At 52.1% G+C, this 24255-nt stretch overlaps 2 protein-coding genes and 1 pseudogene across 2 annotated transcripts; all 3 read left to right on the forward strand.

Annotated features, from left to right (window-relative positions):
• Positions 1 to 1460: 1460 nt before the first annotated feature.
• On the forward strand, positions 1461 to 4522 carry LOC127028251 (adenosine 5'-monophosphoramidase HINT1-like; the record flags this gene model as incomplete). The annotated part of the gene is given in 4 exon segments (XM_050913990.1): positions 1461 to 1723; positions 1725 to 1754; positions 3279 to 3383; positions 4184 to 4522. Coding segments are annotated over 4 exon segments (563 nt in total), but the record flags the coding sequence as incomplete, so codon positions are not given.
• Positions 4523 to 6558: 2036 nt separating this feature from the next.
• Positions 6559 to 12043, forward strand: LOC127028253 (adenosine 5'-monophosphoramidase HINT2-like; annotated as a pseudogene).
• A 5303-nt stretch (positions 12044 to 17346) lies between these two features.
• On the forward strand, positions 17347 to 22929 carry LOC127028254 (adenosine 5'-monophosphoramidase HINT1-like). The gene is given in 5 exon segments (XM_050913991.1): positions 17347 to 17518; positions 19868 to 20130; positions 20132 to 20161; positions 21684 to 21788; positions 22590 to 22929. Coding segments are annotated over 5 exon segments (735 nt in total). The 3' UTR covers positions 22755 to 22929.
• The last annotated feature ends 1326 nt before the right edge of the window (positions 22930 to 24255 follow it).

Below are 24255 nucleotides of genomic sequence, written 5' to 3' on the forward strand. Positions count from 1 at the left end.
GAAATGCCACAGAGGAATTGGGGCTTGATCCTCCAAAAAGGTGACACGGTCGACAGCCCAACTGAAGTGCCTCTATACCAATGCACGGGTAACAAACAGGAGGAGTTGGAAGCCACTGTGCAGAAGGAGCAGAAGGGAGCTGGCAGCTCTTTAAGGACGTTTTTCTTGGAGCACAAGAGCTCTCGATTCCCATGCGTAAGAAATCAGGCAAGGAAGGCAGGAGACCGGCATGGCTGAGTAAGGACCTTCTGGTCGAGCCGAAGCGCAAGAAGGAAATGCATAGGCAGTGGAAGCAGGGACACGCATCCTGGGAAGAATATAGGGATGCTGCCTGGGTGTGTAGGGATGGGATCAGGAAAGCTAAGGCACAGCTGGAGCTGAATTTGGCAAGGGATGTGAAGAACCATAAGAAGGGCTTCTACAGGTGCGTTGGCCAGAAAAGGAAGACTAAAGAAAACGTACACCCCCACCCCCACCCCCCTCCGATAAAGAAGACAGGAGATCTAGCGACAAGGGACATGGAGAAGGCTGAGGTACTCAACGATTTTTTTCCTCCGTTTTCACTGGCAATCACTGTTCCCACATCTCTCAAGTCCCTGAACCTCAAGGCAGGGACTGGGGGAACAAAGTCCCTCCCATTGTAGGAAACGATCCGGTTCGAGACCACCTGAGGAACCTGAACATACACAAGTCCTGCACCTGGGGAGGAACAGCCCCATGCCCCAGTATATGCTGGAGGCTGACTGGCTGGAAAGCAGCTTTGCAGAAAAGGACATGGGGGGCTCCTGGTGGACACCAAGTTGAGCATGAGCCGACAATGTGCCCTTGCCGCAAAGAAGGCTAAGGAGATCCTTAGCCCGATATAGAGGAAAGCAGGGTTTATATAAGTTACAATACAGTTGTGTAGACCAATCAAATTGCTCACTGTCCCCGGGGTGCAGGGCACCACAGACCACCCTTGGGCAGCTTTGGGGGCACTGCCTATTTTTCTAAAAGCCTCCTACCCAGCTTAGCGCAAATCCTATCTTGATCTGCCCTCCAGCCCTCAAGCCACCAGTGCTGAACACACGCTTTGTATTTTTATTTTCTGCCAGGCGGCATGCAGCTTAGAAACGTCTGCAATTGAAGGGGCTTTCAGGGAACAATTTTGAGGAACTTCTGTTGGTTCTGCGAAACGTTCTGAAAAGTTAAGGCCTGCCCTGCCCTGGCAAAAGCAGTCATTTGACTGGAGGGAGCAGCACCAAAAAGCCACAAGCACGTCATGGGTGGACTTGATGCGTTAATAAATAACAAGAAATAGTACTTCTAGCTACAACAGCCTCTCCTGAGACCTCGTTGCCCGCCCACAGGGTCGCAGCACTACACGGCACGCAGATCCCTCCGCGGACTCGCCCAACGTCTTCTCCCTCCACCCCCAGGTCGGATCCCTCCGCGCCCCGAGGGCACGCAAACTCCCTGAGCCCCGGTAAGCACCAGGTCGACGAGGGCGGACCCGCCAAGGGGGCGGGGACAAGCGAAAACGACAGACGAGACAGCCAATCGAGACGCGGGATCGGCCGGCGGCGATCTGGCGGCCCAACGGGCGCCGCGGAGGGCCTGGCCGAGTGGAGGAAGCGCGGGGGCGACAACGGGCCTTGTCGTGGCTGACGAGATTATTGGGGCGCGGGCCGCCCGGCCCGGTGGCGCCACTACTGTCTTCGGAAAGGTCATCGGCAAGGCGCTTCCCCGCCAACGTCATCTACGAGGACGAGGAGGTAGCCGCGGCTTTGCTCTGTGCGCGGTTCCTCTTCCCTTCCTCCCTTCCCCCCGTCCCCTCCGTCCCCCGGCGCTCGCAGGCACCCTGAGCCGAGGACCCGTTGCGCGGTGCCCGGGAGCGCGGCAGGGCGGGTGGCGGCGTTGCTGCGGGTGGGTGGAGGGACGGGGGACGGACGGGGCCTCTCTGGGTTGTGGCGCTCTCTACTGCACCATCCCTAAAACATCGCGCTTCTTCGGTGCCCCCTCCCCCGGCTGCCGCGGCGCGTACTGGGTTGCTGGTGCTGTCCGGCTCGCCTCGGTTCCCAGCCCCACTGTGTCGTGTGCGTGCGTGCGTGCGTGCGTAGAGGAGGGCCTCTGACGGTAACGCACTTGGTGGCAGCCGCAGACGTTTGCCGCGCGATATCCCTTTGGCGCTGCAAGTCGTGCAAAGTTTGCTGCCGAGGGATGGGAGTGGTCCTGCCTCGTGTAGGATGATAGTCTTGAAACCTTAGATTAAGCACACGCAGTCAATCTCCTCGGGGATTCCAGGGGTGGGTGTGTGTGTGTGTGTGTATGTATGTAAACAGCGAACGTCTGAGTAGTGACCGTAATGAGTTAGTTCTGCATAGGAGGAATGCAGGTCTTGATGTGCCTCGTCATAGCATTATAGAGATTTCACAGCCCTGCTGTGCTAGGCTTTAGTTCTGAACCCCCAAACTGGATTATTAAAGCAAAGAATTACAGCTTTTCTTATTTTTCTTAAAAAAAAAAAAAAAAAAAATCGAGAACCCGGTCGTCCTGCAGGCTGCAAAAGCTTCCCAGATCTTGTTTCTGTGGTGAAGTGGGACCGTGATAACAGCATGCTTGCAAGGTTCACGGACGCTGGCGCACCACAAGGTGCTAGGAACTAGAGCGAGCTGCTTAGACTGGGGGAAAAAAATGCAGTTACCTACACGATGTTAACTTTAAGTTAGTATCCCGTGTAATTTTGTTATTAAAATGCTGAAGATTAACAGTTAGGGATGTCTTCTGCTTTTGAAGGCAGGGTTTATGTGCAATCTAGAAGCCAGACTCGTACTATGCACTTGCAGGCTTCCTGTGATTATGCTTTTGTTCAATACTTGAGCTCCCTGTACCGTGGAAAACGAATGGCCGCTGATCTTCCACTTCACTAAATTCTTTGCTGATTCAGTTAAGCCATTTGTCTCCTGCCTCTGTGTGGACCACATCGAATAGAAAAACTGCTTAGGAAACGATCAACCCAAATGAAACCATACTGGAGGTCGCTAATCTGAAGTACTGGCCCGTCTCCTTGCCCCCATCATCTTACATGCTGAATCCCACTTCTGGAGGGGGCTCTGTAAATACGTTGTATTTTGTGTATAGAAAGTATTAATATCACGTAAGAAAAATCAGCGTTTCGGCTTGTGTTTGGGGTATCTGGTAATCTGCTTCTGTACGAGTTCAGTGGGGCATATTGATTTGCTTAAGCTATTACCTTTCTCTGAAGCCAATTACGTTTTAACTGTTTACTCTTCCTCCAGTGCCTTGCGTTCCGTGATCTTTCACCCCAAGCTCCGACGCTTTTCCTAGTCATGCCTAAGGAGCCAATTATCAGGTTATCTGAAGCGGAAGATTCTGGTGAATCTGTAAGTACTGTGGAAGCTTTCTGTACGCTAAACTGTACCTGTAATTAGTTCCTAATTTACTAGACTCTTTCCCATCCCCCCTTTTCCTCTTGATGGGGCACAGTAGGCTGTTTTGGGTTTTCTGGCGCTATAATCTTTTGCCTCTAGCTTGTAATGGAGTTGAGCTTTTTGACTAAAAGTAGTGATATAAAGCAATGCTCATCCCTGGGTATGTACTTCTGGTGCAAAATGCAGTGTTGTTTTGGAGCGCAGTCTGATGCCTATTGTCACGGTTTAGAGTAAGAGTGGTAGTACTTCTTCTAATACGGAGAAGAGGGCTTGGGGTTTTTGGCAGGTCGGGGGTGAGGAAGGGCAAAGCTGGTTGAGAGGTGCTGGATGCTTCACTTTCAGCTATGCAAGTCAAGTTCAAAGACTTTGTAAACCCACGCAAAAGCAGCCTAAAGTTTATTTTCCACCCGAATTGCTTATGTTGCCTGAAGATATAGTGGGGGCTTTAACCCGGAGACAAACTTAGCTTCTGTGGCTGTTTTGTAGTCCGTTACTGTCTAGCTTGAAAAAAATTGCATGGCTCTTCTTTCCCCTATAGTGTGCAGAATCGGTCTTTGTAGCTTTGCTTGGAAAATGTCAGTTGCGCGGGCGGACAGACGGTCATTTGAAGCGCAATGGTTGAATTGCTAGGAATTGGCTACCTGGTTTCTCTGGGTGGTTCTCTGCTCTCATTCCTTCCCTTCCTGCCCTCTCCCCTCTTTGTGTGTGGCTTTTTATTTTAGTTATTTATGGTTTTGTACTTCCTTCTCCAGCTTCTTGGGCATTTAATGATTGTTGGCAAGAAGCGTGCTGCTCACCTGGGCCTGACCAATGGATTCCGGATGGTTGCGGATGAAGGGCCCGAGGGTGGGCAGTCTGTCTGTCACGTACGTCTACGTATTCTGGGTGGCTGTCAGTTGGGCTGGCCGCCTGGCTAAGATTTTTGCACGCAAGAGTTGCTGCACGTGTACAAATCGCCACTGAATGGATTTCGTCTGTTGCCCGTCAGTCTAGCCACTGTTGATGTCTAATTTTCTGTGACGTGTGTCTGTGGAAGGTAATAAAAGCTTTGAGCAGCAGTTGCACAATAAAGATTTAGCATGGGGATATCATCTCTGTCTTGTGTGTCTCACTGAGGGAAATAGTTCTGCAAGTTAAAACGGTGTCTCCCCGGAGTGTAAGTATGTGGAATGTTTCAGTCTGTTAACAGTGTTCTAGAGAGAGATAATGATTTGCCCAGTCATTTGAAGCGTGACGCTGGAACCGCTTAGCAGTCTCCTGCGTCTTGTAGGAAGCAAACTCTTAGCGTTTTGGAAGTGGTACGCAAATGTACATAAAGCCAGCGTAGGCTGCTGCTAAAACTTTAGAAAATACTGTATGTGACGCTACAGGCATGCCATACAAGGGTGGTTTTGGCACGGTGCAATGTGTTGGAAGCATCCAACTCCTGTTGGAGCACTTTATCAATGGCCGTGTGCTAAGGCCCCGTTGATATCCCTTTTGTGGTGAGGAGGGATGCGGTAGGAGGAAAACAATCGGTCTGAATGGCAGCTGTGGTGCTTCCATAGCACAGTGGAATATCTCTTTTGTCAGTTTGGGTCAGCTGTCCTGGCTCTGTCCCTTCCCAGCCTCTTGCCCACCCCCAGCTTACTGGACTGTGGGGGTGGGGGTGGTTGGAGAGACAGCCTCCATGCTGTGGGAGCACTGCTCAGCAGTAGCCGAAACATTGGTGTGTTATCAACACCCTTCTAGCTACAACTACAAAGCACAGCACTATGAGGGCTGCTATGGGGAAAGTTACCTCCATCCCAGCCAGACCCAAACCAAAACTACATCACAGGGAGATGGCAAACTTCCTTTTTTAATAGCTGTTAAAGAAAGATGGAGATGGGCGTGGGAAAGCAGGGCGATCCTTCGTTGCCCTCGAACACTATGTTACTGAGGCCTCTGAGACGCCCACTGGAAGGCATCTTCACCTCTTCTATAGCCCCAAGCGATCAGGTGAAGTTTGGTGACACAGGCGTGTGAGTAACCCGAGGACTTCACCTTTATTTAATCTTCCCGGGGAAGAGATGGAAATGATTTAACCACCCCCGATATCTGCTGGAGGGACAACACAGCAGGGCATAAGCAATCTAGGAGGTTCCTGGAGCGCGTCGACGACAACTTCCTCACCCAAGTGATAGAGGTGCCAACGAGGAGAGGTGCTCTGCTGGACCTCCTACTGACCGACAAGGAGGGGCTCGTTGGGGATGTGAAGGTCAAAGGCAGCCTTGGCTGCAGTGACCATGAGATGGTGGAGTTCAGGATCCCGAGAGGAGGGTAAAAAGCAAGCTCACAGCCCTGGACTTGAGGAGAGCCGACTCTGGCCTCTTCAGGGATCTGCTTGGAAGTGTCCCGTGGGATAGCATCCCCTGGAGGGAAGAGGGGCCCAAGAAAGCTGGTTAACCTTGGAGGGTCGCCTCCTCCAAGCTCAAGAGCGGTCCATCCCAACGAGCAGGAAGTCGGGCAAAAATGCCAGGAGGCCTGCGTGGATGAGCAAGGAGCTCCTGGCCAAGCTCAAGCACAAAAAGGAAGCCTGCAGAGGGTGGAAGCAAGGACGGGTAACCTGGGAGGAATACGGAGACGGTGTCCGAGCATGCAGGGCTGAGGTTAGGAAAGCTGGAATTCCCAACTGGAATTGAATCTGGCAAGGGATGTCAAAGACAACAAGAAGGGCTTCTATAAGTACATGGGTGACAAAAGGAAGGCTATGGAAAATGTGGGCCCTCTGCTGAATGAGGCGGGGGACCTGGTGACACAGGACATGGAAAAGGCTGTGGGACTGCAGCGGCCCCTTCTCTCCCTTCCCCCCTGCCGGTACCTGCCGCCCTTTCTCTTCTGTCCTGGGACTTCGGGGTGACCTGCTGAAAGAAAATGGTGTCCACCTGCCACAACTGCAAGGCTGTGGCTGCAACCCAAACGGAAGCACTACAGCCTACCTATGCTGACGTCTCCCCCAAACAGACCTCCCAAGGACCGATATAGCTGTCTAGACCTCGGGCTGCATGGAGCTCCAGTACCTGGAAGTCCCCTAGCACCCGAAGGCAGCGGTGGATGTCACAGCTGCAGGCGTGCCCAGCTGGAAGATCTCCTTGGACAAGTAACTATGTTACAAGAGGAGCTCGACAGGCAGCACAGTATCCGGGAACGCGAGCAGGAGATTGATGCGTGGTATTGTACGCTGTCCCAGGCTGAGCGACAGCCTGCCTTAAGGCTGCGCAAGAGGAAGGTAAGCCTGAATCCAACCTCGAGCTGACTGACACAAGTAACTCACGAGATGAAGGAGACCGGACGCTTGTCTGTGCTCGGGGTAGAAGGAAGAACCCTCCCCCATCTCCTGAGGTGTCCCTACATAACAGACAGGATGCTCTGGGCTTGGAGACTGAAGAGCACGTGAGTAACGGACAGGATCCAGGACAAGCCAACCGTGCAAAGCTGACCCAACCACCCACCCGCATTAGAAGCAGTGCCACCAGAAAAGCACGTAACGTATTAGTAATTGGAGATTCCCTACTGAGAGGCACCGAAGCACCCATTTGCCGTCCAGACGATTTCTCTAGAGAAGTCTGCTGCCTACCAGGAGCTCGCATTCGTGGCGTCACTGAGAGGCTGCCGAGCCTGGTGACCCCTACAGATTATCATCCGCTCCTACTATTCCGTGTAGGGTCTGACGAGGCAACTTAGAACCCTCCCAAGAGACTATATGTCCCTCGGAGCAATGTGAAAAGGATCAGGAGCACAGGCGGTGTTCTCCTCTATCCTCCCAGTCAGAGGAAGGGGTCCAGGAAGGAGGAGACGGATTGAACAGGTGAATGCCTGGCTGCGTAGCTGGTGCCATACTCAAGGTTTTGGCTTCTATGATCATGGATCTACCTTTGAGAAGCTGGGTCTGCTGGGAGCTGATGGGATTCACCTGACCAAGCGGGGCAAGAGGGTCTTGGCCAACAAGCTGGCCAGACTTACAAGGAGGGCTTTAAACTAGACTCAGCAGGGGGAGGGGATGGAGTTTTGAGCAACAGAGAAGAGCCAGGGGCTGCTGATGCGTTAGGAACCAACAGGGGAACACCTGAGAAATGCCACAGAGGAATTGGGGCTTGATCCTCCAAAAAGGTGACACGGTCGACAGCCCAACTGAAGTGCCTCTATACCAATGCACGGGTAACAAACAGGAGGAGTTGGAAGCCACTGTGCAGAAGGAGCAGAAGGGAGCTGGCAGCTCTTTAAGGACGTTTTTCTTGGAGCACAAGAGCTCTCGATTCCCATGCGTAAGAAATCAGGCAAGGAAGGCAGGAGACCGGCATGGCTGAGTAAGGACCTTCTGGTCGAGCCGAAGCGCAAGAAGGAAATGCATAGGCAGTGGAAGCAGGGACACGCATCCTGGGAAGAATATAGGGATGCTGCCTGGGTGTGTAGGGATGGGATCAGGAAAGCTAAGGCACAGCTGGAGCTGAATTTGGCAAGGGATGTGAAGAACCATAAGAAGGGCTTCTACAGGTGCGTTGGCCAGAAAAGGAAGACTAAAGAAAACGTACACCACCCCCCCACCCCCTCCGATAAAGAAGACAGGAGATCTAGCGACAAGGGACATGGAGAAGGCTGAGGTACTCAACGATTTTTTTCCTCCGTTTTCACTGGCAATCACTGTTCCCACATCTCTCAAGTCCCTGAACCTCAAGGCAGGGACTGGGGGAACAAAGTCCCTCCCATTGTAGGAAACGATCCGGTTCGAGACCACCTGAGGAACCTGAACATACACAAGTCCTGCACCTGGGGAGGAACAGCCCCATGCCCCAGTATATGCTGGAGGCTGACTGGCTGGAAAGCAGCTTTGCAGAAAAGGACATGGGGGGCTCCTGGTGGACACCAAGTTGAGCATGAGCCGACAATGTGCCCTTGCCGCAAAGAAGGCTAAGGAGATCCTTAGCCCGATATAGAGGAAAGCAGGGTTTATATAAGTTACAATACAGTTGTGTAGACCAATCAAATTGCTCACTGTCCCCGGGGTGCAGGGCACCACAGACCACCCTTGGGCAGCTTTGGGGGCACTGCCTATTTTTCTAAAAGCCTCCTACCCAGCTTAGCGCAAATCCTATCTTGATCTGCCCTCCAGCCCTCAAGCCACCAGTGCTGAACACACGCTTTGTATTTTTATTTTCTGCCAGGCGGCATGCAGCTTAGAAACGTCTGCAATTGAAGCGGGGCTTTCAGGGAACAATTTTGAGGAACTTCTGTTGGTTCTGCGAAACGTTCTGAAAAGTTAAGGCCTGCCCTGCCCTGGCAAAAGCAGTCATTTGACTGGAGGGAGCAGCACCAAAAAGCCACAAGCACGTCATGGGTGGACTTGATGCGTTAATAAATAACAAGAAATAGTACTTCTAGCTACAACAGCCTCTCCTGAGACCTCGTTGCCCGCCCACAGGGTCGCAGCACTACACGGCACGCAGATCCCTCCGCGGACTCGCCCAACGTCTTCTCCCTCCACCCCCAGGTCGGATCCCTCCGCGCCCCGAGGGCACGCAAACTCCCTGAGCCCCGGTAAGCACCAGGTCGACGAGGGCGGACCCGCCAAGGGGGCGGGGACAAGCGAAAACGACAGACGAGACAGCCAATCGAGACGCGGGATCGGCCGGCGGCGATCTGGCGGCCCAACGGGCGCCGCGGAGGGCCTGGCCGAGTGGAGGAAGCGCGGGGGCGACAACGGGCCTTGTCGTGGCTGACGAGATTATTGGGGCGCGGGCCGCCCGGCCCGGTGGCGCCACTACTGTCTTCGGAAAGGTCATCGGCAAGGCGCTTCCCCGCCAACGTCATCTACGAGGACGAGGAGGTAGCCGCGGCTTTGCTCTGTGCGCGGTTCCTCTTCCCTTCCCCCCGTCCCCTCCGTCCCCCGGCGCTCGCAGGCACCCTGAGCCGAGGACCCGTTGCGCGGTGCCCGGGAGCGCGGCAGGGCGGGTGGCGGCGTTGCTGCGGGTGGTGGAGGGACGGGGGACGGACGGGGCCTCTCTGGGTTGTGGCGCTCTCTACTGCACCATCCCTAAAACATCGCGCTTCTTCGGTGCCCCCTCCCCGGCTGCCGCGGCGCGTACTGGGTTGCTGGTGCTGTCCGGCTCGCCTCGGTTCCCAGCCCCACTGTGTCGTGTGTGCGCTGCGTGCGTGCGTGCGTAGAGGAGGGCCTCTGACGGTAACGCACTTGGTGGCAGCCGCAGACGTTTGCCGCGCGATATCCCTTTGGCGCTGCAAGTCGTGCAAAGTTTGCTGCCGAGGGATGGGAGTGGTCCTGCCTCGTGTAGGATGATAGTCTTGAAACCTTAGATTAAGCACACGCAGTCAATCTCCTCGGGGATTCCAGGGGGTGTGTGTGTGTGTGTGTATGTATGTAAACAGCGAACGTCTGAGTAGTGACCGTAATGAGTTAGTTCTGCATAGGAGGAATGCAGGTCTTGATGTGCCTCGTCATAGCATTATAGAGATTTCACAGCCCTGCTGTGCTAGGCTTTAGTTCTGAACCCCCAAACTGGATTATTAAAGCAAAGAATTACAGCTTTTCTTATTTTTCTTAAAAAAAAAAAAAAAAAAAAAAAAAAATCGAGAACCCGGTCGTCCTGCAGGCTGCAAAAGCTTCCCAGATCTTGTTTCTGTGGTGAAGTGGGACCGTGATAACAGCATGCTTGCAAGGTTCACGGACGCTGGCGCACCACAAGGTGCTAGGAACTAGAGCGAGCTGCTTAGACTGGGGGAAAAAAATGCAGCCGTTACCTACACGATGTTAACTTTAAGTTAGTATCCCGTGTAATTTTGTTATTAAAATGCTGAAGATTAACAGTTAGGGATGTCTTCTGCTTTTGAAGGCAGGGTTTATGTGCAATCTAGAAGCCAGACTCGTACTATGCACTTGCAGGCTTCCTGTGATTATGCTTTTGTTCAATACTTGAGCTCCGTACCGTGGAAAACGAATGGCCGCTGATCTTCCACTTCACTAAATTTTTGCTGATTCAGTTAAGCCATTTGTCTCCTGCCTCTGTGTGGACCACATCGAATAGAAAAACTGCTTAGGAAACGATCAACCCAAATGAAACCATACTGGAGGTCGCTAATCTGAAGTACTGGCCCGTCTCCTTGCCCCCATCATCTTACATGCTGAATCCCACTTCTGGAGGGGGCTCTGTAAATACGTTGTATTTTGTGTATAGAAAGTATTAATATCACGTAAGAAAAATCAGCGTTTCGGCTTGTGTTTGGGGTATCTGGTAATCTGCTTCTGTACGAGTTCAGTGGGGCATATTGATTTGCTTAAGCTATTACCTTTCTCTGAAGCCAATTACGTTTTAACTGTTTACTCTTCCTCCAGTGCCTTGCGTTCCGTGATCTTTCACCCCAAGCTCCGACGCTTTTCCTAGTCATGCCTAAGGAGCCAATTATCAGGTTATCTGAAGCGGAAGATTCTGGTGAATCTGTAAGTACTGTGGAAGCTTTCTGTACCTAAACTGTACCTGTAATTAGTTCCTAATTTACTAGACTCTTTCCCATCCCCCCTTTTCCTCTTGATGGGGCACAGTAGGCTGTTTTGGGTTTTCTGGCGCTATAATCTTTTGCCTCTAGCTTGTAATGGAGTTGAGCTTTTTGACTAAAAGTAGTGATATAAAGCAATGCTCATCCCTGGGTATGTACTTCTGGTGCAAAATGCAGTGTTGTTTTGGAGCGCAGTCTGATGCCTATTGTCACGGTTTAGAGTAAGAGTGGTAGTACTTCTTCTAATACGGAGAAGAGGGCTTGGGGTTTTTGGCAGGTCGGGGGTGAGGAAGGGCAAAGCTGGTTGAGAGGTGCTGGATGCTTCACTTTCAGCTATGCAAGTCAAGTTCAAAGACTTTGTAAACCCACGCAAAAGCAGCCTAAAGTTTATTTTCCACCCGAATTGCTTATGTTGCCTGAAGATATAGTGGGGGCTTTAACCCGGAGACAAACTTAGCTTCTGTGGCTGTTTTGTAGTCCGTTACTGTCTAGCTTGAAAAAAATTGCATGGCTCTTCTTTCCCCTATAGTGTGCAGAATCGGTCTTTGTAGCTTTGCTTGGAAAATGTCAGTTGCGGGCGGGCGGACAGACGGTCATTTGAAGCGCAATGGTTGAATTGCTAGGAATTGGCTACCTGGTTTCTCTGGGTGGTTCTCTGCTCTCATTCCTTCCCTTCCTGCCCTCTCCCCTCTTTGTGTGTGGCTTTTTATTTTAGTTATTTATGGTTTTGTACTTCCTTCTCCAGCTTCTTGGGCATTTAATGATTGTTGGCAAGAAGCGTGCTGCTCACCTGGGCCTGACCAATGGATTCCGGATGGTTGCGGATGAAGGGCCCGAGGGTGGGCAGTCTGTCTGTCACGTACGTCTACGTATTCTGGGTGGCTGTCAGTTGGGCTGGCCGCCTGGCTAAGATTTTTGCACCGCAAGAGTTGCTGCACGTGTACAAATCGCCACTGAATGGATTTCGTCTGTTGCCCGTCAGTCTAGCCACTGTTGATGTCTAATTTTCTGTGACGTGTGTCTGTGGAAGGTAATAAAAGCTTTGAGCAGCAGTTGCACAATAAAGATTTAGCATGGGGATATCATCTCTGTCTTGTGTGTCTCACTGAGGGAAATAGTTCTGCAAGTTAAAACGGTGTCTCCCCGGAGTGTAAGTATGTGGAATGTTTCAGTCTGTTAACAGTGTTCTAGAGAGAGATAATGATTTGCCCAGTCATTTGAAGCGTGACGCTGGAACCGCTTAGCAGTCTCCTGCGTCTTGTAGGAAGCAAACTCTTAGCGTTTTGGAAGTGGTACGCAAATGTACATAAAGCCAGCGTAGGCTGCTGCTAAAACTTTAGAAAATACTGTATGTGACGCTACAGGCATGCCATACAAGGGTGGTTTTGGCACGGTGCAATGTGTTGGAAGCATCCAACTCCTGTTGGAGCACTTTATCAATGGCCGTGTGCTAAGGCCCCGTTGATATCCCTTTTGTGGTGAGGAGGGATGCGGTAGGAGGAAAACAATCGGTCTGAATGGCAGCTGTGGTGCTTCCATAGCACAGTGGAATATCTCTTTTGTCAGTTTGGGTCAGCTGTCCTGGCTCTGTCCCTTCCCAGCCTCTTGCCCACCCCCAGCTTACTGGACTGTGGGGTGGGGGTGGTTGGAGAGACAGCCTCCATGCTGTGGGAGCACTGCTCAGCAGTAGCCGAAACATTGGTGTGTTATCAACACCCTTCTAGCTACAACTACAAAGCACAGCACTATGAGGGCTGCTATGGGGAAAGTTACCTCCATCCCAGCCAGACCCAAACCAAAACTACATCACAGGGAGATGGCAAACTTCCTTTTTTAATAGCTGTTAAAGAAAGATGGAGATGGGCGTGGGAAAGCAGGGCGATCCTTCGTTGCCCTCGAACACTATGTTACTGAGGCCTCTGAGACGCCCACTGGAAGGCGTCTTCACCTCTTCTATAGCCCCAAGCGATCAGGTGAAGTTTGGTGACACAGGCGTGTGAGTAACCCGAGGACTTCACCTTTATTTAATCTTCCCGGGGAAGAGATGGAAATGATTTACCTGAAGTAGCTGGAAACTGACATGTGATGTTTCCTTGAAACTGCACTGGTGCAGCGTTTGCTTACTGAATGATTGAGCTAGGTATCATCTATTGTTCTGTCTGTGTAAACGCCCTAAGGTATCTAGAAGGTGTTCCCGCTTCTGGAGGCGGGGGAATTTTGAAGCAGCTAGGTATGGCTTATACATTCAGAGAGACTGGGTGATTACCATAGGTTTTAGAAGTCTGTGGCGCCTGGTGGAATTTATGTCTCGCCTCGCAGGCGACGTTGCCGATCCTTTGCTCCAAACCAGAGAGAGCAAAGGGTTATTAAGCAGCGATCCACTGAAGAATCGTAGAATCCTAGAGCAGCCCAGGTGGGGAGGGACCTCGAAAGATCATCTGGTCCAACCTTTTGTGGGAAAGGGAGCCTAGATGGGATTATCTAGCACCCTGTCCAATTGCATCTTGAAAACCTCCAGCGATGGGGACTCTACCGCGTCCCTGGGGAGGCTGTTCCAGTGGATGATTGTTCTCACTGTAAAAAAAAAAAAAATATCTGTCTTGTATCGAGGTGAAACCTCTCTCCTGGTGCAACTTGTACCCGTTGCCCCTCGTCTTCTCCATGTGGCTCCTTGTGAAGAGAGAGCCTCCGTCCTCTTTGTAGCCACCCTTTAAGTACAGGAATACTGTGATGAGGCCCCCCCGAGCCTTCTCTTCTCCAAGGGAGAAAAGACCCAAGTCCTTCAGTCTTTCCTCATAGGGCAGGTTCTCCAGCCCTTTGATCATCTTGGTGGCCCTCCTTGGGACCCTCTCCAGTCTGTCTGCGTCTTTTTTTTGAACTGTGGGAACCAGAACTGGACACAGTGCTCCAGGTGCGGCCTGCAGGGGTGGCCTCTGTGAGAAGAGGCCAGGGTCTGCCCTGTGCCGGACACAGCTGGTTCCAGCCAGCTAGGCACCGGAGTCACCGCAGGCCAAAGCTGAGCAACTCGGCAAAGCTGGTGGCGCCCCTGTGAAAACATGTTTAAGAAAGGGCAAAACGCTGTCCGGGGCAGGTATTTCCCTGCTGCCCGTGGATCCGGCAGGTGGCTCTTTCCTGAAGGAACTTTTTCATCCTGTTTTCTCCCCCTGTCCTGTTGAGGAGGGGCAGTGAGAGAGCAGCTGGGTGGGCCCCTGGCAGCCGGCCAAGGTCAACCCATCACAAAGCCTAAAAGGCAGGTTCCTCCATGTAGAAGTTGAAGGGGGTTGGTGGTTTGAAGAATGATAGTGACTGGGGTAGGAACGGGACGTTTTGGAGATAGGAAAGTCGGGAAGTATCTGGGGATCCAGTCGCTTTGAGGGGGGGAAATTTCAAGAGAAGAAGCCTTCTTTCTGAGCAATAAGAGGTTCTTGTGAGAAAAGGGATCTAGACTCCATTTTTTCTCACTTGGCAATAAAAGCGACAAAGAACTGGAACTCCTGCGTGCAAAGGGATTAAAATGTACAGAGCCTGTTGGATGCTCTGTGTCTGTGTGCGTGTGTGTGTGTGTGTGTTGGAAACCCAGGAACAGCTATAAAGAGGTCGTGGAGTAGATGTGAGCTTGGTCTTGCTAAACTTGATTAAAACAGAGCCTTAGAGAAGGCAATGCCTTGAGGATGTGAAGGGTTAAAAGGACAATAAGTAAGGCTGGAGATGTAGTTCCTGACCCTTTTGTCGGGAAGGATTAGGACTGAATGTTGATTTGACTGAAGCGCAGGTACCAATCCGTCTTCTATAACTGAGATTTCAGTAGCAAAGGAGACCCAAAGCTGAGAATTGGGCACCAATGATGCTTTTGATACCGTCCAGGTGTCGCAGGAGAAGAGTCAGAGATCACTCAGACAGATCTGATCGAGTAGTTAGTTTATTGAGTTCTAATCGGTAAATTTAGGTATGTAAAATATTTAATAAGTACAGATGGATTGGCGGCCAATACTCTGCTATTTCCTACACTTAAAGTTAGTATGGGATACAGAGAGTATCGCGTAAGCTTACTATACGTATCTTAAATGTTACGTGCATGCAAAAAAATGTCACTTACCAACCCATCGATGCCTGGTGTCAGGTAAGGGATCTCTCGGCCTCGAGGGGTAACCTTGAGAGGCGTCCCTACTCAAGGGGAGATCACTGCCGCGCAGCCAGCTGCTATGGAGGGAGAGCTCAACGGACCCTGATGGCTGCACATATTTATAGCGTAAAGTGGTTGACTCGTAGTCAGATTTTCTGCTGCGTTCATGCAGTTTCGGCCGCTTATCAGCCCAGTCTCCAGCCAAACCGGTTTGTTGGTTTTGGTGCTGGGTTCTCGCCGATAGCCTCACGCACTAGGATTAACTTTGGTTAGGCCTACTTGTTGAGCATCTGCCTGGACCACAGGTCAGTTAGTTGAAGCAGGAGGAGCGCATCCGTCACACCAGGTTTCCCCTAGCAATGACCCCAGAGCTCTGAGGGCGGTAGTCAAGGGCATGGGGGCCCAGGTGGTGTTCTCCTCAGTCCTGCCGGTGAGGGGAAAGGGTGGGAGGAGGAGGGCACTGATAATGCGGGTCAATAATTGGCTGCGGAGCTGGTGCTGGCGACAGGGTTTTGGGTTCTATGACCATGGGACCCTGTTTGTGGATCAGCGTCTGCTTGGGAGAGAGGGGATCCACCTCACTAAGCGGGGCAAAGGTATTTTTGCCAGTAGGATAGCTGACCTCATTAGGAGGGCTTTAAACTAAGACTGAGGGGGAGGGAGAGAGTAACCAGCAGCCCTGTGAGGGAGTGACGGACAGGGTCACTGAGCAAAGGGCAGGGGGTGATGTGATGGGAAGGGGTCACAAAATCAACAAAACGGGGCTTAAGCAGGGTCACCTCCAGCATTTGCATGTAAGCAAGGAAGTGCCTACAAGGCACCATTATGGAGAAATCCCCAAAACCCTTTCTAGGGAGTCAACGTGCCGGGGTGCCTCTCTGAAGTGCCTGTACGCTAACGCACGCAGTATGGGGAATAAGCGTGAGGAGTCAGAGATGCGTGTGCAGTTGCAGGGCTACGATCTTGTTGGGATCACGGAGACGTGGTGGATGGCTCCCGTGACTGGAGCGTTGCAATGGAGGGCTACGGGCAGGCTTTAGGAAGGACAGGCCGGGAAGATGAGGAGGGGGAGTGGCCCTTTTATGTGAGAGAACAGCTGGAATGCATGGAGCCCTGGCTGGGGAGGGCTGATGAGCCAACTGAGAGCTTATGGGTAAGGCTTGAAGAGAAGACGGGTAAGGGTGGCATTGTAGTGGGTGTCTGCTATAGGCCGCCCGACCAGGAAGAACAAGCGGATGAGGCCCTCTACAGACAGATAGGAGCAGCCTGGCGTTTGCAGGCCCTGGTCCTCACGGGGGACTTCAACCACCCCGATATCTGCTGGAGGGACAACACAGCAGGGCATAAGCAATCTAGGAGGTTCCTGGAGCGCGTCGACGACAACTTCCTCACCCAAGTGATAGAGGTGCCAACGAGGAGAGGTGCTCTGCTGGACCTCCTACTGACCGACAAGGAGGGGCTCGTTGGGGATGTGAAGGTCAAAGGCAGCCTTGGCTGCAGTGACCATGAGATGGTGGAGTTCAGGATCCCGAGAGGAGGGTAAAAAGCAAGCTCACAGCCCTGGACTTGAGGAGAGCCGACTCTGGCCTCTTCAGGGATCTGCTTGGAAGTGTCCCGTGGGATAGCATCCCCTGGAGGGAAGAGGGGCCCAAGAAAGCTGGTTAACCTTGGAGGGTCGCCTCCTCCAAGCTCAAGAGCGGTCCATCCCAACGAGCAGGAAGTCGGGCAAAAATGCCAGGAGGCCTGCGTGGATGAGCAAGGAGCTCCTGGCCAAGCTCAAGCACAAAAAGGAAGCCTGCAGAGGGTGGAAGCAAGGACGGGTAACCTGGGAGGAATACGGAGACGGTGTCCGAGCATGCAGGGCTGAGGTTAGGAAAGCTGGAATTCCCAACTGGAATTGAATCTGGCAAGGGATGTCAAAGACAACAAGAAGGGCTTCTATAAGTACATGGGTGACAAAAGGAAGGCTATGGAAAATGTGGGCCCTCTGCTGAATGAGGCGGGGGGACCTGGTGACACAGGACATGGAAAAGGCTGTGGGACTGCAGCGGCCCCTTCTCTCCCTTCCCCCCCCTGGTACCTGCCGCCCTTTCTCTTCTGTCCTGGGACTTCGGGGTGACCTGCTGAAAGAAAATGGTGTCCACCTGCCACAACTGCAAGGCTGTGGCTGCAACCCAAACGGAAGCACTACAGCCTACCTATGCTGACGTCTCCCCCCAAACAGACCTCCCAAGGACCGATATAGCTGTCTAGACCTCGGGCTGCATGGAGCTCCAGTACCTGGAAGTCCCCCTAGCACCCGAAGGCAGCGGTGGATGTCACAGCTGCAGGCGTGCCCAGCTGGAAGATCTCCTTGGACAAGTAACTATGTTACAAGAGGAGCTCGACAGGCAGCACAGTATCCGGGAACGCGAGCAGGAGATTGATGCGTGGTATTGTACGCTGTCCCAGGCTGAGCGACAGCCTGCCTTAAGGCTGCGCAAGAGGAAGGTAAGCCTGAATCCAACCTCGAGCTGACTGACACAAGTAACTCACGAGATGAAGGAGACCGGACGCTTGTCTGTGCTCGGGGTAGAAGGAAGAACCCTCCCCCATCTCCTGAGGTGTCCCTACATAACAGACAGGATGCTCTGGGCTTGGAGACTGAAGAGCACGTGAAACGGACAGGATCCAGGACAAGCCAACCGTGCAAAGCTGACCCAACCACCCACCCGCATTAGAAGCAGTGCCACCAGAAAAGCACGTAACGTATTAGTAATTGGAGATTCCCTACTGAGAGGCACCGAAGCACCCATTTGCCGTCCAGACGATTTCTCTAGAGAAGTCTGCTGCCTACCAGGAGCTCGCATTCGTGGCGTCACTGAGAGGCTGCCGAGCCTGGTGACCCCTACAGATTATCATCCGCTCCTACTATTCCGTGTAGGGTCTGACGAGGCAACTTAGAACCCTCCCAAGAGACTATATGTCCCTCGGAGCAATGCGAAAAGGATCAGGAGCACAGGCGGTGTTCTCCTCTATCCTCCCAGTCAGAGGAAGGGGTCCAGGAAGGAGGAGACGGATTGAACAGGTGAATGCCTGGCTGCGTAGCTGGTGCCATACTCAAGGTTTTGGCTTCTATGATCATGGATCTACCTTTGAGAAGCTGGGTCTGCTGGGAGCTGATGGGATTCACCTGACCAAGCGGGGCAAGAGGGTCTTGGCCAACAAGCTGGCCAGACTTACAAGGAGGGCTTTAAACTAGACTCAGCAGGGGGAGGGGATGGAGTTTTGAGCAACAGAGAAGAGCCAGGGGCTGCTGATGCGTTAGGAACCAACAGGGGAACACCTGAGAAATGCCACAGAGGAATTGGGGCTTGATCCTCCAAAAAGGTGACACGGTCGACAGCCCAACTGAAGTGCCTCTATACCAATGCACGGGTAACAAACAGGAGGAGTTGGAAGCCACTGTGCAGAAGGAGCAGAAGGGAGCTGGCAGCTCTTTAAGGACGTTTTTCTTGGAGCACAAGAGCTCTCGATTCCCATGCGTAAGAAATCAGGCAAGGAAGGCAGGAGACCGGCATGGCTGAGTAAGGACCTTCTGGTCGAGCCGAAGCGCAAGAAGGAAATGCATAGGCAGTGGAAGCAGGGACACGCATCCTGGGAAGAATATAGGGATGCTGCCTGGGTGTGTAGGGATGGGATCAGGAAAGCTAAGGCACAGCTGGAGCTGAATTTGGCAAGGGATGTGAAGAACCATAAGAAGGGCTTCTACAGGTGCGTTGGCCAGAAAAGGAAGACTAAAGAAAACGTACACCACCCCCACCCCTCCGATAAAGAAGACAGGAGATCTAGCGACAAGGGACATGGAGAAGGCTGAGGTACTCAACGATTTTTTTCCTCCGTTTTCACTGGCAATCACTGTTCCCACATCTCTCAAGTCCCTGAACCTCAAGGCAGGGACTGGGGGAACAAAGTCCCTCCCATTGTAGGAAACGATCCGGTTTGAGACCACCTGAGGAACCTGAACATACACAAGTCCTGCACCTGGGGAGGAACAGCCCCATGCCCCAGTATATGCTGGAGGCTGACTGGCTGGAAAGCAGCTTTGCAGAAAAGGACGTGGGGGGCTCCTGGTGGACACCAAGTTGAGCATGAGCCGACAATGTGCCCTTGCCGCAAAGAAGGCTAAGGAGATCCTTAGCCCGATATAGAGGAAAGCAGGGTTTATATAAGTTACAATACAGTTGTGTAGACCAATCAAATTGCTCACTGTCCCCGGGGGTGCAGGGCACCACAGACCACCCTTGGGCAGCTTTGGGGGCACTGCCTATTTTTCTAAAAGCCTCCTACCCAGCTTAGCGCAAATCCTATCTTGATCTGCCCTCCAGCCCTCAAGCCACCAGTGCTGAACACACGCTTTGTATTTTTATTTTCTGCCAGGCGGCATGCAGCTTAGAAACGTCTGCAATTGAAGCGGGGCTTTCAGGGAACAATTTTGAGGAACTTCTGTTGGTTCTGCGAAACGTTCTGAAAAGTTAAGGCCTGCCCTGCCCTGGCAAAAGCAGTCATTTGACTGGAGGGAGCAGCACCAAAAAGCCACAAGCACGTCATGGGTGGACTTGATGCGTTAATAAATAACAAGAAATAGTACTTCTAGCTACAACAGCCTCTCCTGAGACCTCGTTGCCCGCCCACAGGGTCGCAGCACTACACGGCACGCAGATCCCTCCGCGGACTCGCCCAACGTCTTCTCCCTCCACCCCAGGTCGGATCCCTCCGCGCCCCGAGGGCACGCAAACTCCCTGAGCCCCGGTAAGCACCAGGTCGACGAGGGCGGACCCGCCAAGGGGGCGGGGACAAGCGAAAACGACAGACGAGACAGCCAATCGAGACGCGGGATCGGCCGGCGGCGATCTGGCGGCCCAACGGGCGCCGCGGAGGGCCTGGCCGAGTGGAGGAAGCGCGGGGGCGACAACGGGCCTTGTCGTGGCTGACGAGATTATTGGGGCGCGGGCCGCCCGGCCCGGTGGCGCCACTACTGTCTTCGGAAAGGTCATCGGCAAGGCGCTTCCCCGCCAACGTCATCTACGAGGACGAGGAGGTAGCCGCGGCTTTGCTCTGTGCGCGGTTCCTCTTCCCTTCCCCCCGTCCCCTCCGTCCCCCGGCGCTCGCAGGCACCCTGAGCCGAGGACCCGTTGCGCGGTGCCCGGGAGCGCGGCAGGGCGGGTGGCGGCGTTGCTGCGGGTGAGTGGAGGGACGGGGGACGGACGGGGCCTCTCTGGGTTGTGGCGCTCTCTACTGCACCATCCCTAAAACATCGCGCTTCTTCGGTGCCCCCCTCCCCCGGCTGCCGCGGCGCGTACTGGGTTGCTGGTGCTGTCCGGCTCGCCTCGGTTCCCAGCCCCACTGTGTCGTGCGTGCGTGCGTGCGTGCGTAGAGGAGGGCCTCTGACGGTAACGCACTTGGTGGCAGCCGCAGACGTTTGCCGCGCGATATCCCTTTGGCGCTGCAAGTCGTGCAAAGTTTGCTGCCGAGGGATGGGAGTGGTCCTGCCTCGTGTAGGATGATAGTCTTGAAACCTTAGATTAAGCACACGCAGTCAATCTCCTCGGGGATTCCAGGGGTGGTGTGTGTGTGTGTGTGTATGTATGTAAACAGCGAACGTCTGAGTAGTGACCGTAATGAGTTAGTTCTGCATAGGAGGAATGCAGGTCTTGATGTGCCTCGTCATAGCATTATAGAGATTTCACAGCCCTGCTGTGCTAGGCTTTAGTTCTGAACCCCCAAACTGGATTATTAAAGCAAAGAATTACAGCTTTTCTTATTTTTCTTAAAAAAAAAAAAAAAAAAATAAAAAATCGAGAACCCGGTCGTCCTGCAGGCTGCAAAAGCTTCCCAGATCTTGTTTCTGTGGTGAAGTGGGACCGTGATAACAGCATGCTTGCAAGGTTCACGGACGCTGGCGCACCACAAGGCGCTAGGAACTAGAGCGAGCTGCTTAGACTGGGGGAAAAAAATGCAGCCGTTACCTACACGATGTTAACTTTAAGTTAGTATCCCGTGTAATTTTGTTATTAAAATGCTGAAGATTAACAGTTAGGGATGTCTTCTGCTTTTGAAGGCAGGGTTTATGTGCAATCTAGAAGCCAGACTCGTACTATGCACTTGCAGGCTTCCTGTGATTATGCTTTTGTTCAATACTTGAGCTCCCTGTACCGTGGAAAACGAATGGCCGCTGATCTTCCACTTCACTAAATTTTTGCTGATTCAGTTAAGCCATTTGTCTCCTGCCTCTGTGTGGACCACATCGAATAGAAAAACTGCTTAGGAAACGATCAACCCAAATGAAACCATACTGGAGGTCGCTAATCTGAAGTACTGGCCCGTCTCCTTGCCCCCATCATCTTACATGCTGAATCCCACTTCTGGAGGGGGCTCTGTAAATACGTTGTATTTTGTGTATAGAAAGTATTAATATCACGTAAGAAAAATCAGCGTTTCGGCTTGTGTTTGGGGTATCTGGTAATCTGCTTCTGTACGAGTTCAGTGGGGCATATTGATTTGCTTAAGCTATTACCTTTCTCTGAAGCCAATTACGTTTTAACTGTTTACTCTTCCTCCAGTGCCTTGCGTTCCGTGATCTTTCACCCCAAGCTCCGACGCTTTTCCTAGTCATGCCTAAGGAGCCAATTATCAGGTTATCTGAAGCGGAAGATTCTGGTGAATCTGTAAGTACTGTGGAAGCTTTCTGTACGCTAAACTGTACCTGTAATTAGTTCCTAATTTACTAGACTCTTTCCCATCCCCCTTTTCCTCTTGATGGGGCACAGTAGGCTGTTTTGGGTTTTCTGGCGCTATAATCTTTTGCCTCTAGCTTGTAATGGAGTTGAGCTTTTTGACTAAAAGTAGTGATATAAAGCAATGCTCATCCCTGGGTATGTACTTCTGGTGCAAAATGCAGTGTTGTTTTGGAGCGCAGTCTGATGCCTATTGTCACGGTTTAGAGTAAGAGTGGTAGTACTTCTTCTAATACGGAGAAGAGGGCTTGGGGTTTTTGGCAGGTCGGGGGTGAGGAAGGGCAAAGCTGGTTGAGAGGTGCTGGATGCTTCACTTTCAGCTATGCAAGTCAAGTTCAAAGACTTTGTAAACCCACGCAAAAGCAGCCTAAAGTTTATTTTCCACCCGAATTGCTTATGTTGCCTGAAGATATAGTGGGGGCTTTAACCCGGAGACAAACTTAGCTTCTGTGGCTGTTTTGTAGTCCGTTACTGTCTAGCTTGAAAAAAATTGCATGGCTCTTCTTTCCCCTATAGTGTGCAGAATCGGTCTTTGTAGCTTTGCTTGGAAAATGTCAGTTGCGGGCGGGCGGACAGACGGTCATTTGAAGCGCAATGGTTGAATTGCTAGGAATTGGCTACCTGGTTTCTCTGGGTGGTTCTCTGCTCTCATTCCTTCCCTTCCTGCCCTCTCCCCTCTTTGTGTGTGGCTTTTTATTTTAGTTATTTATGGTTTTGTACTTCCTTCTCCAGCTTCTTGGGCATTTAATGATTGTTGGCAAGAAGCGTGCTGCTCACCTGGGCCTGACCAATGGATTCCGGATGGTTGCGGATGAAGGGCCCGAGGGTGGGCAGTCTGTCTGTCACGTACGTCTACGTATTCTGGGTGGCTGTCAGTTGGGCTGGCCGCCTGGCTAAGATTTTTGCACCGCAAGAGTTGCTGCACGTGTACAAATCGCCACTGAATGGATTTCGTCTGTTGCCCGTCAGTCTAGCCACTGTTGATGTCTAATTTTCTGTGACGTGTGTCTGTGGAAGGTAATAAAAGCTTTGAGCAGCAGTTGCACAATAAAGATTTAGCATGGGGATATCATCTCTGTCTTGTGTGTCTCACTGAGGGAAATAGTTCTGCAAGTTAAAACGGTGTCTCCCCGGAGTGTAAGTATGTGGAATGTTTCAGTCTGTTAACAGTGTTCTAGAGAGAGATAATGATTTGCCCAGTCATTTGAAGCGTGACGCTGGAACCGCTTAGCAGTCTCCTGCGTCTTGTAGGAAGCAAACTCTTAGCGTTTTGGAAGTGGTACGCAAATGTACATAAAGCCAGCGTAGGCTGCTGCTAAAACTTTAGAAAATACTGTATGTGACGCTACAGGCATGCCATACAAGGGTGGTTTTGGCACGGTGCAATGTGTTGGAAGCATCCAACTCCTGTTGGAGCACTTTATCAATGGCCGTGTGCTAAGGCCCCGTTGATATCCCTTTTGTGGTGAGGAGGGATGCGGTAGGAGGAAAACAATCGGTCTGAATGGCAGCTGTGGTGCTTCCATAGCACAGTGGAATATCTCTTTTGTCAGTTTGGGTCAGCTGTCCTGGCTCTGTCCCTTCCCAGCCTCTTGCCCACCCCCAGCTTACTGGACTGTGGGGTGGGGGTGGTTGGAGAGACAGCCTCCATGCTGTGGGAGCACTGCTCAGCAGTAGCCGAAACATTGGTGTGTTATCAACACCCTTCTAGCTACAACTACAAAGCACAGCACTATGAGGGCTGCTATGGGGAAAGTTACCTCCATCCCAGCCAGACCCAAACCAAAACTACATCACAGGGAGATGGCAAACTTCCTTTTTTAATAGCTGTTAAAGAAAGATGGAGATGGGCGTGGGAAAGCAGGGCGATCCTTCGTTGCCCTCGAACACTATGTTACTGAGGCCTCTGAGACGCCCACTGGAAGGCGTCTTCACCTCTTCTATAGCCCCAAGCGATCAGGTGAAGTTTGGTGACACAGGCGTGTGAGTAACCCGAGGACTTCACCTTTATTTAATCTTCCCGGGGAAGAGATGGAAATGATTTACCTGAAGTAGCTGGAAACTGACATGTGATGTTTCCTTGAAACTGCACTGGTGCAGCGTTTGCTTACTGAATGATTGAGCTAGGTATCATCTATTGTTCTGTCTGTGTAAACGCCCTAAGGTATCTAGAAGGTGTTCCCGCTTCTGGAGGCGGGGGAATTTTGAAGCAGCTAGGTATGGCTTATACATTCAGAGAGACTGGGTGATTACCATAGGTTTTAGAAGTCTGTGGCGCCTGGTGGAATTTATGTCTCGCCTCGCAGGCGACGTTGCCGATCCTTTGCTCCAAACCAGAGAGAGCAAAGGGTTATTAAGCAGCGATCCACTGAAGAATCGTAGAATCCTAGAGCAGCCC

Source organism: Gymnogyps californianus, unplaced genomic scaffold, assembly GCF_018139145.2.
Source record: "Gymnogyps californianus isolate 813 unplaced genomic scaffold, ASM1813914v2 HiC_scaffold_309, whole genome shotgun sequence".
Classification (NCBI taxonomy): Eukaryota; Metazoa; Chordata; class Aves; order Accipitriformes; family Cathartidae; genus Gymnogyps; species Gymnogyps californianus.